The sequence below is a fragment of the Balaenoptera ricei genome, chromosome 2 (genome assembly GCF_028023285.1).
Source record: "Balaenoptera ricei isolate mBalRic1 chromosome 2, mBalRic1.hap2, whole genome shotgun sequence".
Classification (NCBI taxonomy): Eukaryota; Metazoa; Chordata; class Mammalia; order Artiodactyla; family Balaenopteridae; genus Balaenoptera; species Balaenoptera ricei.
In genome coordinates this window covers 103,073,838-103,089,004 of record NC_082640.1, presented here as the reverse complement: position 1 = coordinate 103,089,004, position 15,167 = coordinate 103,073,838, and the positions used below count along the sequence as shown (strand labels likewise).

The 15,167-nt window shown below is 42.1% G+C and overlaps 1 protein-coding gene across 2 annotated transcripts in view; it reads left to right on the top strand.

Annotated features, from left to right (window-relative positions):
* Positions 1-3,105: 3,105 nt before the first annotated feature.
* The window catches only part of MAPKBP1 (mitogen-activated protein kinase binding protein 1), a 52,598-nt gene continuing 40,536 nt past the window's right edge, over positions 3,106-15,167 (top strand). The window contains exons 1-2 of one of the 2 annotated variants that reach the window (XM_059913539.1): positions 3,106-3,521; positions 4,057-4,279. In XM_059913539.1, coding sequence (XP_059769522.1) covers positions 4,163-4,279 — 117 coding nt within the window. In that variant the 5' untranslated portion in view covers positions 3,106-3,521; positions 4,057-4,162. The remainder of the gene's footprint in view (positions 3,522-4,056; positions 4,280-15,167) is intronic. The other variant, XM_059913538.1, reaches the window with a different exon arrangement.

Here is a 15,167-nt window from a genome sequence, read left to right as displayed (position 1 = left end):
TGATGGCAAGTATTTGGCTTAAGGAGTCATTCTACAGTGAAGAATGGCTAGCCTCATAGTACCAGGGTGTTCAGGGTGTAACATACCTGTTCCCCTGGTGAATAACAGGACATAAACATAGTCGTAGTGGCTAAGGACAATAGATATTCTTAAAGCAAGCCATATGTTAACTAGTATAACAGTTTACAAAAATTCTTTATTAAAGGAGTCCTTTTAGACATTGAACTACTCTAGAGTCACTAACAGATCAAGTCCAGTTATATAAACTTCATACAAATTACTGTGTGTAATTTTTTTCCCCAGAATTATGATGAAATACTTAACAACAGGCCTTTCTATAACAAGTTGGAAAATGTTTTGAACATGGAAGTAAAGCAGACAATCCATATATTATTTGGAGCAGGGTTTAGTAGTATAGTTTTTTCCCCCTAATTATACTAGTTGAGATATTGAAATGGAATGATATCAGGTGAATTGAGAGGTAAATGCACTTTGAAGATGGGTCTGAAAAATGATGACCCTTATTCCTCACTCCCAGGAGATTAAAAAAAAAATGCACAGAGGCACAGAGTAGGAACATTTTCAGATACTTTTATAATCAAGAATCAGAATAGATTTCTTGCACAGAATTGTTGATTTTTAAGAAAATGTTTGTAAGGGCATCAGTACTTCATGTTATTGTGTTATCTCTAGTGAAATTTTACATGAACATGAATTGCTGGGTGCAGAGAAAATAGACTTACTGCCATTTGGAGAAAAAAAAAACAGCCAAAAAAGTGTTTTTGAAATTTAGAGGGAAATAATTTGATATATACAACTTTTGAACTGAGGCATAATTGTAGTATATTAAATATGACTGAACTGCTCTACAAAGATATGTTAAGTGTTGAGTGATAGTGATGGAGGTATGTATGGAGGGTGAGAAGGCTAAACCATGGGATGAGTTGGAAATTTTGAGACAAATCTAAGCTCTACTAAATTCTATCATTGTAAACTCTGCTGATAGATTTTGTTAAATAGGAAAGCAGTATTGGAAGCATTGTTTTGAGATCCATCCTGTTTCCAACTGCGAACACTGGTCTCAGCTGTCCCACAGTGCCTTGCATGTAAAGGTGCTCAATAAATATTTGAATTGATGAGCAAATGTTTAGCCTGTTAGTTTTCCAGGATCTTATAATTGCACTTATTTGTATGTTAAGTCTAGGGTGAATTTAAAAATCTTATCTAATGAGCATCATGAAAACAGACAATGGTATACACCTTTCCTAGACATCTAGAATTTTAGAATCTGATAACCATGTATACATATTGAGGACATAGACAAGCAGAATAAAAAGTGAAATAGCACACAAACAGTGAAATAACGTATGTAAGGGTCAGCTGCATTTTGGAGGGTGGGATAGCAATTATTTAATTTGGATAAAAGGGAATAATCCTGTTCATATTGGACCTGGGATTATTATTTTCTCATCTTACAGCGTATTCCCATATTGGCACTTAAAAGGCTACATGCTATGTATCCTAGATGGTGAAGGTTGGACTAAATTGTGAAGAATTAAAAATACGTGATTTTGATCCTATACTGGAAGTATCCAGATTCTAGACTTAAGAAATCTCTTAATTACACTGTTCTCAGTTGCTTTTCGCCTAGATCATCTTCGACAATGAAAGCAGGAGCTTGTATTGTCTCTGCAATTTCAGCTTCAGATGGGAGTAATTTGGGGAACATTTTCTCTAGGAGGATAAACCAAGGTAGCTTTGTACAGGAAATGACCAATGACATTCTGTAAGCCCATTTCCTGGCCATGAGTGGTTATGTAAGTGAGAAAACCACTAGTGGACACAAAAATTGTCTGGAGAGAATTAGGGACAACTCTAGTGGGTGGAGATGGCAGTTGCTAGGGAATGCAGCACACAAGTAAGGACACCAGGTGGCACCCTTTATTAACAGTGTTATATTGGTTCCTTCTCTCCCCCCGCCCCCCCCCCCCATGGAGGTAAAATCACAGACTAGCAAGGAGTTGAAGGAACCAACCCCCTATTTCTTACTGTTGTGGCTAATGACCCTTGGCTCCTTCTCCAGATTAGAAAATGTGAAAATCCCATTTTATATTTCATTATGTCTGCAATACATGGTTGAAGGGAAGGAAGCTTCATGCATCTGGTAGCTATTACCAGTTGGTCTTCCCAGGAGGTGACTTCCCTGATCTTTTTGTCAACTTGTTAGCTTTACAGTTCTCATTTTTAATACCTGCTACAATACACACAAGTATATACCTGTTTTGCCACTTGGCTGTACAAGACCCACTCACAGCAGTGGGTTTAGGAGTCCTTCCCTCTTGCTAACAGGTCATCTCCCCCAGGGGTTCCAAGGATCTGTTTGGGTCAGATGAGAGATGTATCAGTGTACTATTTCTCTGGAGCCCAAGTGTTTTGGCATAGGTTAACCTTTTTGTAAGGTAATTTCTCTAAATAGCAATGAGGCAGAAAGGCTCCTAGAAAATAAGCTTAGGCTGAAACACGTATGAAATATGTAAAGGTATTTCTGTGCACGCTCTGCCATCCCCCACACCCTGCCCATGAGCTAGAAAAACTATACCACGGAATCTAGTGACAGCAAGCTTGGCAGTGATCTCGCCAAAGTAACTGTACTAGGGAAAAGGTTTCACGAGTAAATTTTGACAGGAACATGGAAAATATCTGGAGCAACAAAGTCCTGGTTAACTCTGGATGAGAACACAATGGAACATTGGAGGCTAAGGAATCCATGAAACAGATCCATAGGCACATTGACCTGACACCCCGCCTCCCTTCCCGCCTAAGCTCCCTCCCCTTTCTTCCATCACGGCCAATCAGGTTGCCTAGTTCAATACACTTCTCAGCGATCTAAAGAGTTACTCAGGAGAGTCATTTCCACGTAGGTCAACGCGCCGGACGGGCGGCGAGCAGAAACTTATATCCGTTTTAAATCCCAGCGCTTGGGAACAGACCTTATGGCTGTACCCCAGTCTTGTAATTCTGAGCTAGGAGTTAGTTTCAGCTCTGGTCCTTCGGGTCTATCAAATGCCAACCGTAGCACCCTGGGGGCGTGGTTACCGTTTTGTTGGGGCTCTGGGAAGTGCACGTATCTGGGGGACCGGGCCTGATGATACCATAAAAGGCTTGGTTTTCTCAGTTCTGAAGCCGTGTTCTGCCGACCTTCCTCTAGGAACCGTACTTGTGACTGCCTTGTGCGGAATCCTTGCTTCGCAAGTCCCCTGTCCTCTACTTCCTAGACCATTTCATTGGCTCCGCCCCTATGAGCAGTACTTGTCCACTCTGGGAACGCCCTCCTGCGTAGAGACCGCTCCCCCTCGCCTCCGCTCCTCCTACCCAGCTCGTAGCTGAGCCCAGGCGGTAGTTCGCGTTTTGAGCCGCTCGTGCCACCATAGCTGTGCTGCTGCTGCCGCCGCGGAGCTGAAATCGCTGAGCGCGATGCCTGAGGGTGCTGCGAGCCGGGCGGCCCGCGCGGCACGGGGCTGGTGAGGCTGGGCTCGAGTGGGGGCGCCGGCGAGTAGCAGGGGCTTCTGAGGGAGCGGAAAGTGAAAGGTTTAGGGCTCCTGCGGCTGGCCGAGAGCGAGCTCAGGAGGGTCGTGGGTGGGGGAGGGAGGCTCCCGTGGCAGAACGGGTTGCAGGGCCACAGCGAGCCCCGCCACGCTGAGTGTCCCTGCGGCCGCCAGCGCAGGTGCTCAAGGACCCCGTGGGACTCCTCGGTGGCCTCGGCGGTCTCCTACTTTGGACACTGCAGATGCCATGAGAACAGTTGGGAATTAACGGGAATCAGACCGGCCACTAGCCCTTCTAGGGCCCATCCCATCCTTTCTGGCAGGTGTGGCCCTGGCGTTTCTTCGCAGCTCAGGCTTTTTAGCCCCCCTTTACATGAGTCTGTCCTTCAGGCGTTGTAAGAAACCGCACTGGGCTTGAAGGTGGGGATGAGGCGAAGGGAGAGGGCAGTACCTAGAGATAAGAGCTGCAGACACGGCTAGGCGGAAGGTAAGGTGGCTTCTGCCATCTCAGGTCAGTGAGAGGGCATACTGGAAGGCCCTGTGGAGTGGGAAAGCAGTGCCGCTGTTGAGACAAGTCCTAAGATTGCGCCAGGAAGTGTCCCGGGGGGCTCCTCATCATGATGGCTGTGGAAGGGTCAACCATTACCAGCCGGATCAAGAACCTTCTGCGATCCCCATCCATCAAATTACGCAGGAGTAAGGCAGGAAACCGGCGAGAGGACCTCAGCTCCAAGGTGAGTCCTAGTATTGGGAGCCACCCCTTTCCTCCTCTCCCCTCCTCTGCTCCATGTACGTCTTTTACCTTACTCTTTCTTGGGAAAGAGGAGAACTAGAAGCTCACTTTGGCTCTAAAGGACCAAGTGTGCCCATCTCTGCCCCTCAAGAAAGCAATGAGCAAGCAGGGATGAGCATGCTGAGATTCATCTATGAAAAGGGAAGAACATGAGGAAGGCAACCTGGGTTCAGTTGTGGCCTCACTACAAACTAAGTCTGTGCTTGGGGAAGCCAGTTGATATGCTGTAACTCAGTTTTCCTTCTTGGAAGGGGGTAGTGGGACCACATATCCTGTGAAGGGCTAAGCTGCCACTAATGTAGCCGCAAGTGTTAGTGTCACAGCTGGGGTTATGTAAGACAGTGGTAGCAGAAAGAAATATGCTAAAACACCTAGTTGGAGGAATCGGCTAGGTAAATGCTCTTCCCTGGTGTCAAAACAAATTTACTTATCTATTCAAGGGACCTGAATTAATTTAAGTGGAGTTTCTTGGCTTTTTAGGAATGATAACATGCGAGGGGCCAAATATCTGCCAGCCAAGCAATTCTGGTTTGCCCTTGAACATTGCTTATCTCATTCACTATATCCCACCCTGCTGCAGAAGTTCATCAGAGACCAAGTCCCTTCCCATCTCCTCCCATGTCTGGGTGTAGGTGTTTATGCTTTCTTCAACTTTGTAGAGCCCCACAAGTTTGGGAATACAAAAGTAGACAAATTTATTTAATCCCTGAGGGAACCTGGGGCCTTGTTCCCACAGGATCAGATTAGGCTTTTGTGTCTTATAAGCAGCCTGTAAACACAGTAGCCTTGTGTAGTGCAGGATTGCTACAGGGAGAGGCATTTGAGACCGCAGCGTTTTATTGCCTTGCCTGTATCTCTTCAGAGATGAGTAAACCCAGTGAGGAATGATTTAGAATGCTAATGTACAGCATGGCAGAGTTCTGGGAGGACTTAACTCAGATCCCTGTCCCTTAGCAAAACCTTACTTGGATTTGGTCAGAAGGTGAACACCTTTGCTGTATATTTCATTCAACAGGAATCAAAATTGGGCACAAGGTTCCATGGCTGTGGAGATAGTGACTTTTCCAAGGGCTCTTATTAATCATTGTTCATAGTCTCCAGAGGCAGGAGAATGAGCCTGAAACATAGACACTGTCTTAGATTTGGCTCCGTTCACTCATTTGTTGTGTTGGATCATTCTTAGTACTGTAAGCTCTCGTATTCTTGGCTGGTAACTTGGCAATGACCAGCACTATTAGAGCCATCTTCTTTATCTTTGGCCTCTTTTTCTGACCAAGAATGGTATAGGTAATAGAAATGTATGATGGGAGTTTAGTCTTCAGTATTAATACTTATTGTAATTTTGGTCTGGAATCTGGATGGTACGGTTACCATTCTTTAAAATTTACCATGTCGTTCATCATTAATGCATTCTACAAACGTTTATTGTGTGCCTATTATGTGTAGAATCAGCGATGAATAAAACATTATATCCTTGCCATCAAAGAGCTTGTGGCTGGTCAGACATGTAAACAAATAATTACAACATGGTGTGGTAAGTGCTGTCCTAGAAGTATGTATAAAGGTGTTAACGGCAGCACAGGGGAGGGAACCTAAATCAGTTTAGGGGGATTAGAAAAAAACTTCACAGAGGAAGGGATGCTTGAACTGTGAGTCCTGAGGCAAGAGAAGAGGAGAAGCTCTTAAGGAAAACAGTGAAAAAGGGAATCCTTGGCATCACCATTAAACATCCCTGCTTCAAATAGGAATTCAGTGCTTCAGACTGCTTTAAATGGCTTTGTTTGTCCTAGAGCTGTGAATGAAGGAAATACTTAGCTGAAGTTGAATGACTCTTGAACAGTCTGACAGAGCAAGAGTGCTGGTGCATATCTTTAGCACCCAAAGTAGTAGCTGCCTTTGTGTGCCTCGGACCTTGCAGATGCCTGACTCCCCACACTCCTTACTGAAGACTCTACCTGAGATGATTCTAAAAGCCTGCCTTGTGGTAACCAACATTAAGACCTGGTGTACAAGGCTTTGTGAGCTGCTCTAGTATGTGGTAGCTGTGGTAACAGTCAGAGAGCTTGTGCTTCATGGATAAATAACTCTGAAACAAAATTTGAAGACCAAAAGACATATGCCTTTTGTGTGGGGTGGGGACAAAGAAGGAAGCGACAGAGGGCCTTTCTGCAGCTCTTACCTCATATGGCCTGCTGTTTTGAATCATAACTGTTCCTGCTATCTAAAGTAGGCTTTTCACCAAATTCTCCACTTATTTTTAGATCCAACTCTATATTTACTGGAGCCACGGGGCCTTCTCTAACTAACCCTACTACCTTGGAACCAATCTCTAATTGTTCTTTTATGTATGTCTTCATTTCCTAAGTCAGGGCCATGTTCTTTTTTATTTCCTTTACGTCACACTGTGTAGTATAGTGTAAGGAATGCACTAAATACTAAATGAATAAATGAATGAGAACAATTTAAAGATGTCAAATATAGTGGGGATAAACTTGAAATTCCAGAAGAATAGCAAAAATGATCAGGAGGAGTTTGTGACCTCTTTAGAAGAGAAAATTAGGAAGAATAAAATGTGAAAAAAAGAAATAGAGATGCAGCCTATTTAGGTGTGAAGAGCATTAGAGAGAAGGGAAAGTAGTGCTCATTAAAGGCTTTTTAATTCAGGAGAGACCTAGTTAAAAATATGGTTAAAATATGGTTAAAAGCCAAAGTGAGAGCCAGTAGAGATGGGGATTTAGGTTATTAGAGAGAGTAGATGAGAGCTGAGATTTGTATTAAACTTTCTCTAAGGGAGGGAAGGAAGTCTCTGCAGTGTAATAGAATTGGAAAAGAGTAATTTGAGGTTTTATGCCAGATCTGCTGAGTCTTGATGAAGTGTAACTCAAAGTTATCAGTTGTAAACACTCTTCAACTTCAAATCCTGTGCAATTGTCAGTTCTTTCTCTCATCTCAGTTGAACTGTGTTTTCCTTAAGAAGCAAATGTGTGTGCTCTTGGTGGCTAACCCTCCCCCTCTTTTCTTAAAGTTTCTGAAAGATTTTTATGTGGAAGGAGCTGGGTGGTTTTTCATTTTAACAAAGGACAGAAATGGACTGAAGCCAAGCAGGCAAGATTTAAATTAGGGATACAAAAGGATTGCCTGTGCTGGAGGGTTGTTAGGTTTTGAAAAAGTGAGTGAGGGAGATTTTGAAATCTTCTTCCTTATTAATAGCCATTAATACAATCCGAGTTATATATTATCCCTTTGGAAACAATGGGCAAGGTGACTGCAACTTTCTTCTAGTTCTCAGTTTTTATGAATAAAAGTCTAATTCATATCCTCCCCCCCCCACCATTTCTTCCCCCAGTGTTTCTCCTGCCTGATTGTATGGTAGTGCTTTGAGCCTTTTAATATGTGGCTGTAAGAAGAATTTGTGTAGGTGAGTTTCATAGAGAAGAAGAAACTGGCAGTAATCTAATTTCAGTTTTGGATTAGTGTTTGAGCCCAGGTATTAGTACTGAGACTCTTTATTATGCCTATTTGGCAGTGAGGAGTCATATTCATTTTTTTAATATAAATTTATTTATTTACTTATTTATTTTTGGCTGCGTTGGGTCTTCGTTGCTGCACGCGGGCTTTCTCTAGCTGTGGCGAGCCGGGGCTACTCTTCGGTGCACGGGCTTCTCATCGCAGTGGTTCTCGTGTTGCGGAGCATGGACTCTAGGTGTGCAGGCTTCAGTAGCTGTGACTCACGGGCTCTAGAGTGCAGGCTCAGTAGTCGTGGTGCTTGGGCTTATTTGCTCCGCCGCATGTATGATCTTCCCGGACCAGGGCTCGAACCTGTGTCCCCTGCATTGGCAGGCGGATTCTCAACCACTGCGCCACCAGGGAAATCCTTTTTTCAAAGCATTTATGGATCACTGGCTGGCTCTAGCTTGATGGCGCTCAACTTGGGGGAGAGGTCAGGAGGGCAGTAAGACATCAGAATACCTGTGCAGCTTTTAAAAAAATACGCATTCCTGGGCCCCATCCTATCTATATGGAATCAGAACCTCTGGGGGTACAGTTTGTTAGTTGTGTATATATTAAGTTCCACCAGAAGCTCACTGCTGGTTTCAGCCCACCCTGAAATCTGTTGGCTTCATACCCAAGTCCTCATTGAGGCTTCTTGAGAATATATAAAGCTAGCCCAGTAAGTATACTCTTCTCCTTGAGTAGTTTTTTTAATCTCCATTGTATCTTCTGGACTGATTGCTCTGTTAAACTGCGGTATCAGGGATAGATCTGAGAGAAGTGCCCTGTTGTAGGGTAAGATGTAAGGAGCTGGTCATTGCCTTACTTAGATCAGCAGGAATTTCCCTTGGGGGCAGAAATAGGAAAACTTTATGATAATATCCCTGAGTCCTAGCCAGTTTTTTTGTCACCATTCCACTACCCACTGCCCTTGGGACTCATAGCAACCAAGAGTTTTTAGTGTTTAATACATACTCTGGGCTCCTCACCTAGAATAGATGACCGAGGGTAGAGGCCTCTGGCAAGCAGCCCTGCCCCTCACCTGTCTTTGTGAGTGAACTTGGGCAAGTTCTTGTTGCGTTTTCTGTCTATGATACAGTTTTCAGTTAAGGCTTGTGAAGTGTCTTGAGCTCCTCAGAACAGGTGGTGTACAGGGAAAAGTGTGAGGTGTTCTGGTCTTGTTCCTTTGATCTCCATTTCCTTTTCCTTCCGGTGCCTGCAGCTGCCCTCAGCCTTCAAAGTAAGTCTCACTGGAGAGAGAGGATTCTTCTCTCTGCAGCCCAACACCTCTTGCTTTGCTGTCTAAAATAGCCCAGCCTCTTCAGGCTTTAAGTTGTCTTGCAAAGCCTCCCCTCGTCTGTTTGGCCTCACTTATTTCGGAGTCTAACAGTTCTGCTGCTTTCCAAGTTTCTTTTCCGTCTCTCAGCTTGTAATTTAGGGCAAGTTTCCCCTGTTGGATCTGTTTGAGTCACTGTCTTCTTTCTTGCTAGTATTTTGACTGTCTTTGGGGCCATTGGTATTTCTCTGACTTCACTTCTCTCTTCCGTTTGTTGTCCGTGTGTTTTCATTTCTTGACTAATGAAAAAGCATTCATAGAAATGAGGCTTCAGCCTGACCTCTATAACCTCTCTGTCAACCTCCTGAGTCTCAAGTTGGACTTGTGGCTGTTATCACTGCCTCTTTGTTTGGAAAACAGTCTAGGGCTTGAAATTTGGGACTATGTTTATTCAAACTAAGCTTCTCTGGGAACATGGTCTGTCCCACTGTTGTTCTCAGAGTATCTGTTGGTTTTTACTTCATGTCCAGACTGCCCTGTTGGTAGGAAAAAGAGCTACAGTGTTTTCAGTAGGATTTGTTATATTATGAATCACATTCCCACTGCTACAAGCTAAGCCTCTCCTCTGGGCTCTGTTGTTTAATGCAGGACAGGGCCAGGTTTCTGTCAGCTTTCTTTCACATCAGTTCTCAGTAGAGGTGTGGAGTGAGAGCTGCCCACCTGTTTGGAAGTTTACTGAATAATCCACATTGTGGATTTTACTTTAACTTCTGTTACCTCTTTTTTAAAAATGGGGGGTAGGGGGAGGGCAAGAAATAAAGTGAGTGTGGCAGACAGATTGGGCAGTGTAGATCTTTAGGGTTGGTACTTTTGGTTGTTCAGATTTTCCAAATCTTGGTTTCCTTCCTCCTAACTGTTGTATCAGCAAGTTCACAGTGCTTCTTAATTGGCCACAGCATTTTCCTCTGGTTTTGAAGGACGCTTACAGAAGAATGAGTTCATATTATGGATATCTCCTCTAAGACTTCTAGGGAGTGAATTCCACGCTCTCTCATTTTATCACAGAGAATGTTTGTAATGCTCTGTGTGTTGATTCCCTAGTCTATAAAACAATCTCTTTTTAGGTTAGATTTTTAAATTTATACACTTTATCTCTCCCCCTAAACCTGGAATGGAGCTAAAGATACTTTCCCTTCCCTGCCCCTTCATTCGTAGTTGAGATTTAAATGTACTGGAAGATCTTGGAACGACACTTTGTGAGACCACATGGCTGTTTTATTTTGTTTTTTTCCCCCACTTTGTCACATTCTCTTTTGGAGGAATCCTGAGAAGGAATTCCTCAGGTTCTTCTGGGTTTGAACATTGCCTCTCACTTGTGCTGAGCTCACTAAGTTTCTGACTTCCCATCATACCGCTCCTCTGTCTTTGCTTTCTTTGTTCCTTTAGTGGTGCTTCTGGTCATTTCCCCGTGAGTTCAGCTGACCCATTAAAGGTGCTTGCACTTAAAAACGAAACTTAAAAAAATTGTGAAATATAACAGACATTGAAAGTTTATGAAATATAATAATATAACCTTGTATTGTGAATAATTATAAAATGATTGCTCACGTAACCACCACCCAAGTCAAGAAGTAGAACACTGCCAAGTTTCTGAAGGATGTGATGCTAATGGTGTCATTAAGGTGAGATGAGATTTTTCTCTTATGTAATTAAGATGATTTTATTGTTAAAAATCAAAATACTCAAGGACTTGATCTTGACTCTTTGTTCTTTTCAAGTTTCTTCTTCTCTATCCATTATAGATTTGTGCTATTCAACATTTCCAGGTAGTATGCTTATTGGAACCACCCCTTTCCAGCCTTTGTTGTCAGTGCTTCCTGTCTTTATCTTACAATAATAATACTAGAAATAATAATATTTGTAGTGGTAATAATGGCTAACATTTATTGCGTTTTTTGCTGTGTACTGTGCTTAAGCATGTATGTATATTATCTCATTTAAGTTTCCCACCACCCTACTATAAGTACTATTACTATCCCCATTTTGTAAATGAGGAAACTGATGCTCAGAGAGGTGGTTATGTAGCCAGTAGATGACTGAGCTGGGATTCAGATCTTGGCTATCTTAACTCCAAAGCCTGCTCTTAATCTTTATCCTGTACTCCTCCCAGGGAGTCTTCATGTGCAAAACATGACACTGAGCACAGAAGTATGCCCAGTATTGCTATAGCCAAGAGTCACATCTGCGATCAGCTTGGAAAAGGGCAGTACTTTAAAAAATATACTTTTCCCCCAACATTCCCCATAAAAGTTAATTTAATGAACTTCTTAGGATGTTATTTTAGAACCATCATTCAGTAACCCTTGTCCCTTGCATCCTTGCTCCTCTTCCCACTCCCAACTCCAGATTTCGTGAACTGTATCCCAACTTCTCATTCTGTGGTACCGTTAGGAACTGTACAGCTCGTGGTTCTGTGGGTACGTGAATGTTAAGTTGACAGGGCACAGCTGTGTGGTTCCAGATGACCATAAGCCACAAACAGTTGCTGCTTCTCTCTCGGGGTTGGAGTGAGGTGGGGCAGTGAAGTGGAGACCAACAGATGCCTCGGTTGTTTTTGTGTGTGGGTATCATGAGGCTTTAAACTGTTCTGCTCTTAGTTGGCGGTTGATTCTGTAGCTCACACTCCTGACTGCTTGTTAGTGCCCCCTACCCCAAATCTCTCCTTCTTCATCCCCATTCTCCACCTCTTTGTTACCTCTGTGGCTGTCCCTGCGCACAACGGACCTTATCTTTGAAGCCGTGGAGAGTCGCTGAGTTGAAATGCCTGTTTTCTGTGAAAGAAGCTGGATCTAAAATACCCTGTGCCAGGGCTGATCTGGATGATGACAGTTGGGGCTCAGTGAACATCAAAATGAGCAAAAATGAGGTCATTTGCCCACCTGACTCTGTTTGGCTGGGTGGGCTCCAGGGTTGCTAAGTTCCTTGAGCAAGTGCCTTGCCTCACCTGATCTCAAACTTGTATTATTTTGATTTATTTCCTCAAATAGGCAACAGTGATAACATTATGGGTGCAAAAGCATGGGCTTTTAATGCATGCTTTCCTGCAGCTGCCCCAGTTAGTCCTGAGGAGAGGAAGCCCCAAGCTCGTTTGTGATCATGGGGGAGGAGCTCGGAGCATGCTCAGAAATCTTGACTCTTGCCATCACTCAGCTACTGCCTAGAGAAAAGCAATCAGCTGCTTGTCAGGACTAAACATGCAATGGGCAGGCTGCAGGCTTGCCTCTGGTACCCTGACACTATTGGTCAGCTTCTATTTGGAAAAGCACAGTATCATTGCACACCATGATGGTTTTCATATGCCATAATAACCTGCTGCTGACTTTTCTGAACATGCCCTTTCTCCTTATGATGTCCTTCCTTCCCCAGGCTGCTTTGGTCTCCCTTTTGAGGCCTCCACAGCAGCTGTGGTAGAGACTTTCCCTCATAGTTGGCTGGTGAACAGGGCTTCTCTGAGTTGAGGTGTAGACAGATTAATGGGTGGGGGCAAGAGGCCAGTGGTCCTGTTAAAATGCAGATTGAGATTCAGACCCACCCCAAGACTGCATTACTACCAGGCTCCCAAGTGACGCCCATGCTGCTCTTCCTTGGGCCATACTTTAAGTAGCCACATGCTGGGTGTGTGTGTGTGTGTGTGTGTGTGTGTGTGTAGTGGGGGCTGGTGGGACAGCTTCCTCACTTCTGAGGGAACTGGATTCTCTCTCATTTGTAAAATTGGAATACTAATGGCTTTCTCCCAGGGCTGTTGTGAGGATTCAATGAGATTTAATGAATGTGAAAGCACATTGTAAGATCTAAATAAGTTTACAGCTATCTATTACGGGGTTGCTAATATTATCAGGGTCCACAGATTTCTAGAATATCCAGGAATTTTCTTCTAATTTTCTGGCAAGATTTTATTCCTTCAAGTTTCCATTTGTGAGAAGTCCTTTTTTGCAGGTTCAACCTCTTCTGTTCCAGCACTGAATCATCCTCCCTGTGCAGCTTTTTATTGTGACCTATCTTCAGCCCCTTTTTCTTGCCAATATTAACTTGTATCAACTATACTTTAACTACTGACCAAAAGAAAGGCTTAGCAAATATTCTTTTTGATACTAACTACTGTGTAGTTTATTTCAGGGCTATGGATATGATTTTGGGGAATTAAAAAAGGCAAGCTAGTGAACCAGGAGTGGGGGGAGTCCTAATTTACTGTGTCTGATTGGAAATCAGTGGAGTAGTAAGCATGCTCTTTAACAGCAGTAGCTTCTGTAGAAATAAATATAACTTTTTTCTTCTTTTGGGGCTAATTCATTTATACTGGGAAATAATTTGGGAAGTGAATTAGTCTTAGAGCTTCCTTTCAGACTAAGAATTTAAAAGGCAGAGTGAAAACGCATTAATTTTATGACCCATTGTTTTACGTTTCTAATGTTGGGACGAGAGTGAAATATTCTATTTAAATAATTTTTGCTTAAAGAAAATATATGAAGATGTGGGGAAACAAGTGCACTCATACCCTTCTGCTGTTGGTGAAAGCAGACACTGATCTAACCTTTTTTAGAGGACAACTTGGTAATATCCATTAGAAAAAAAATTTACATATTCATATCATTTGATTTAACAGTTATAATTCTGGGATTTTATTCTATGCAAACATTTACACCACACAAAAGTGTATATAACTGAATTTTTTTGTTGTTGGGGGGCGTTATTCACAGTAGTGAAATCTTTGAAGTAATCCAAGTAACCATCAATAGGAGATTGGTGTACATCCATAAATGAAATACCTTGTACTTGTTGAAAAGAATGAGTTCAATCTATATATACTGATATGAGAGGATATACAAGATCTATTAAGTGACAAAAAGCAAACTGTATAACAGTTTTTAAGTTAATGATTATTTATATTTTGTTAAAACATGTATGTTAGTATATGCATAGAAAAAATTGTGAGGCTATAAATACCAAACTGTTGTTAAAATTGGTTACCTCAGGGAGGGATAGTAGATTATGGTGGACATTCACTATCTACATTTCTATATTTCTGTAATGTTGGAATTTTTTACAATGAGTGTGTGTTATTTTTGTAAGTAGAAAAAAACAGTAAAGATAAAAGTCTCTCCAATTTAAACATGTGTATTTCGTATTTAAAATGTTTAAATTTAAAAATCTGTATACTCATTTTATTAAAGAAGTTATGTACAAATGTTGGAAAATATATCTGGTATAATAAACTTTGTTTTTTTAGTAATAATAGGACATAAAAATATTTTCTCACAAATTCATCATTAACTTCTTGAATTTGAAATAATTCATTTCTTTTTTAAAAAAAATATTTATTTATTTAGGCTGTGCCAGGTCTTAGTTGCGGCACGTGGGATCTTCATTGCTGCACCTGGGATCTTCGTTGCTGCATGCGGGCTCTTTAGTTGCGGCATGAGGAACCTTTAGTTGTGGCATGCATGTGGGATTCTAGTTCCCCGACCAGGGAACGAACCTGGGCCCCCTGCATTGGGAGCGTGGAGTCTTAGCTACTCAGGAAGTCCCGAGATAATTCATTTCTGATACTCAAAAATATTTCCTTGGTTAGCTTTGGTAAATAAAATGTCTTTTTATACTTTCTGAAGTACATGTGCTTTCTGAAAATATTTTTTTACACCATATAGAGAAACGTAAAGAAGAAAACAGGTCATTCATAATTCTAACAGCCAGAATAACTACTTATAGCTCCATTCATTTCTGATTAAAAAGGACAGGTAAAGCTCTTTTTAAATAATAGTATTGTTACTTTTATTAAACAAAAATTATCTCAATCTTTTTGGACTTACTCGTTAATTATAATTTAAGTCAGATTTATGAAGAGCCATGCCATGCATGTATTTACTAAAGTCAGGGGTAAAACTGTTTGGTTTGTAATCATGCAAGGCACATGGATTATTCCATTCAGACCTTCCCCAATCTTTCTGGAAAGGCATCAGAATCCTGCTTCCTGCTCCAACTTCTAGGTTTGGCTATGATAGAT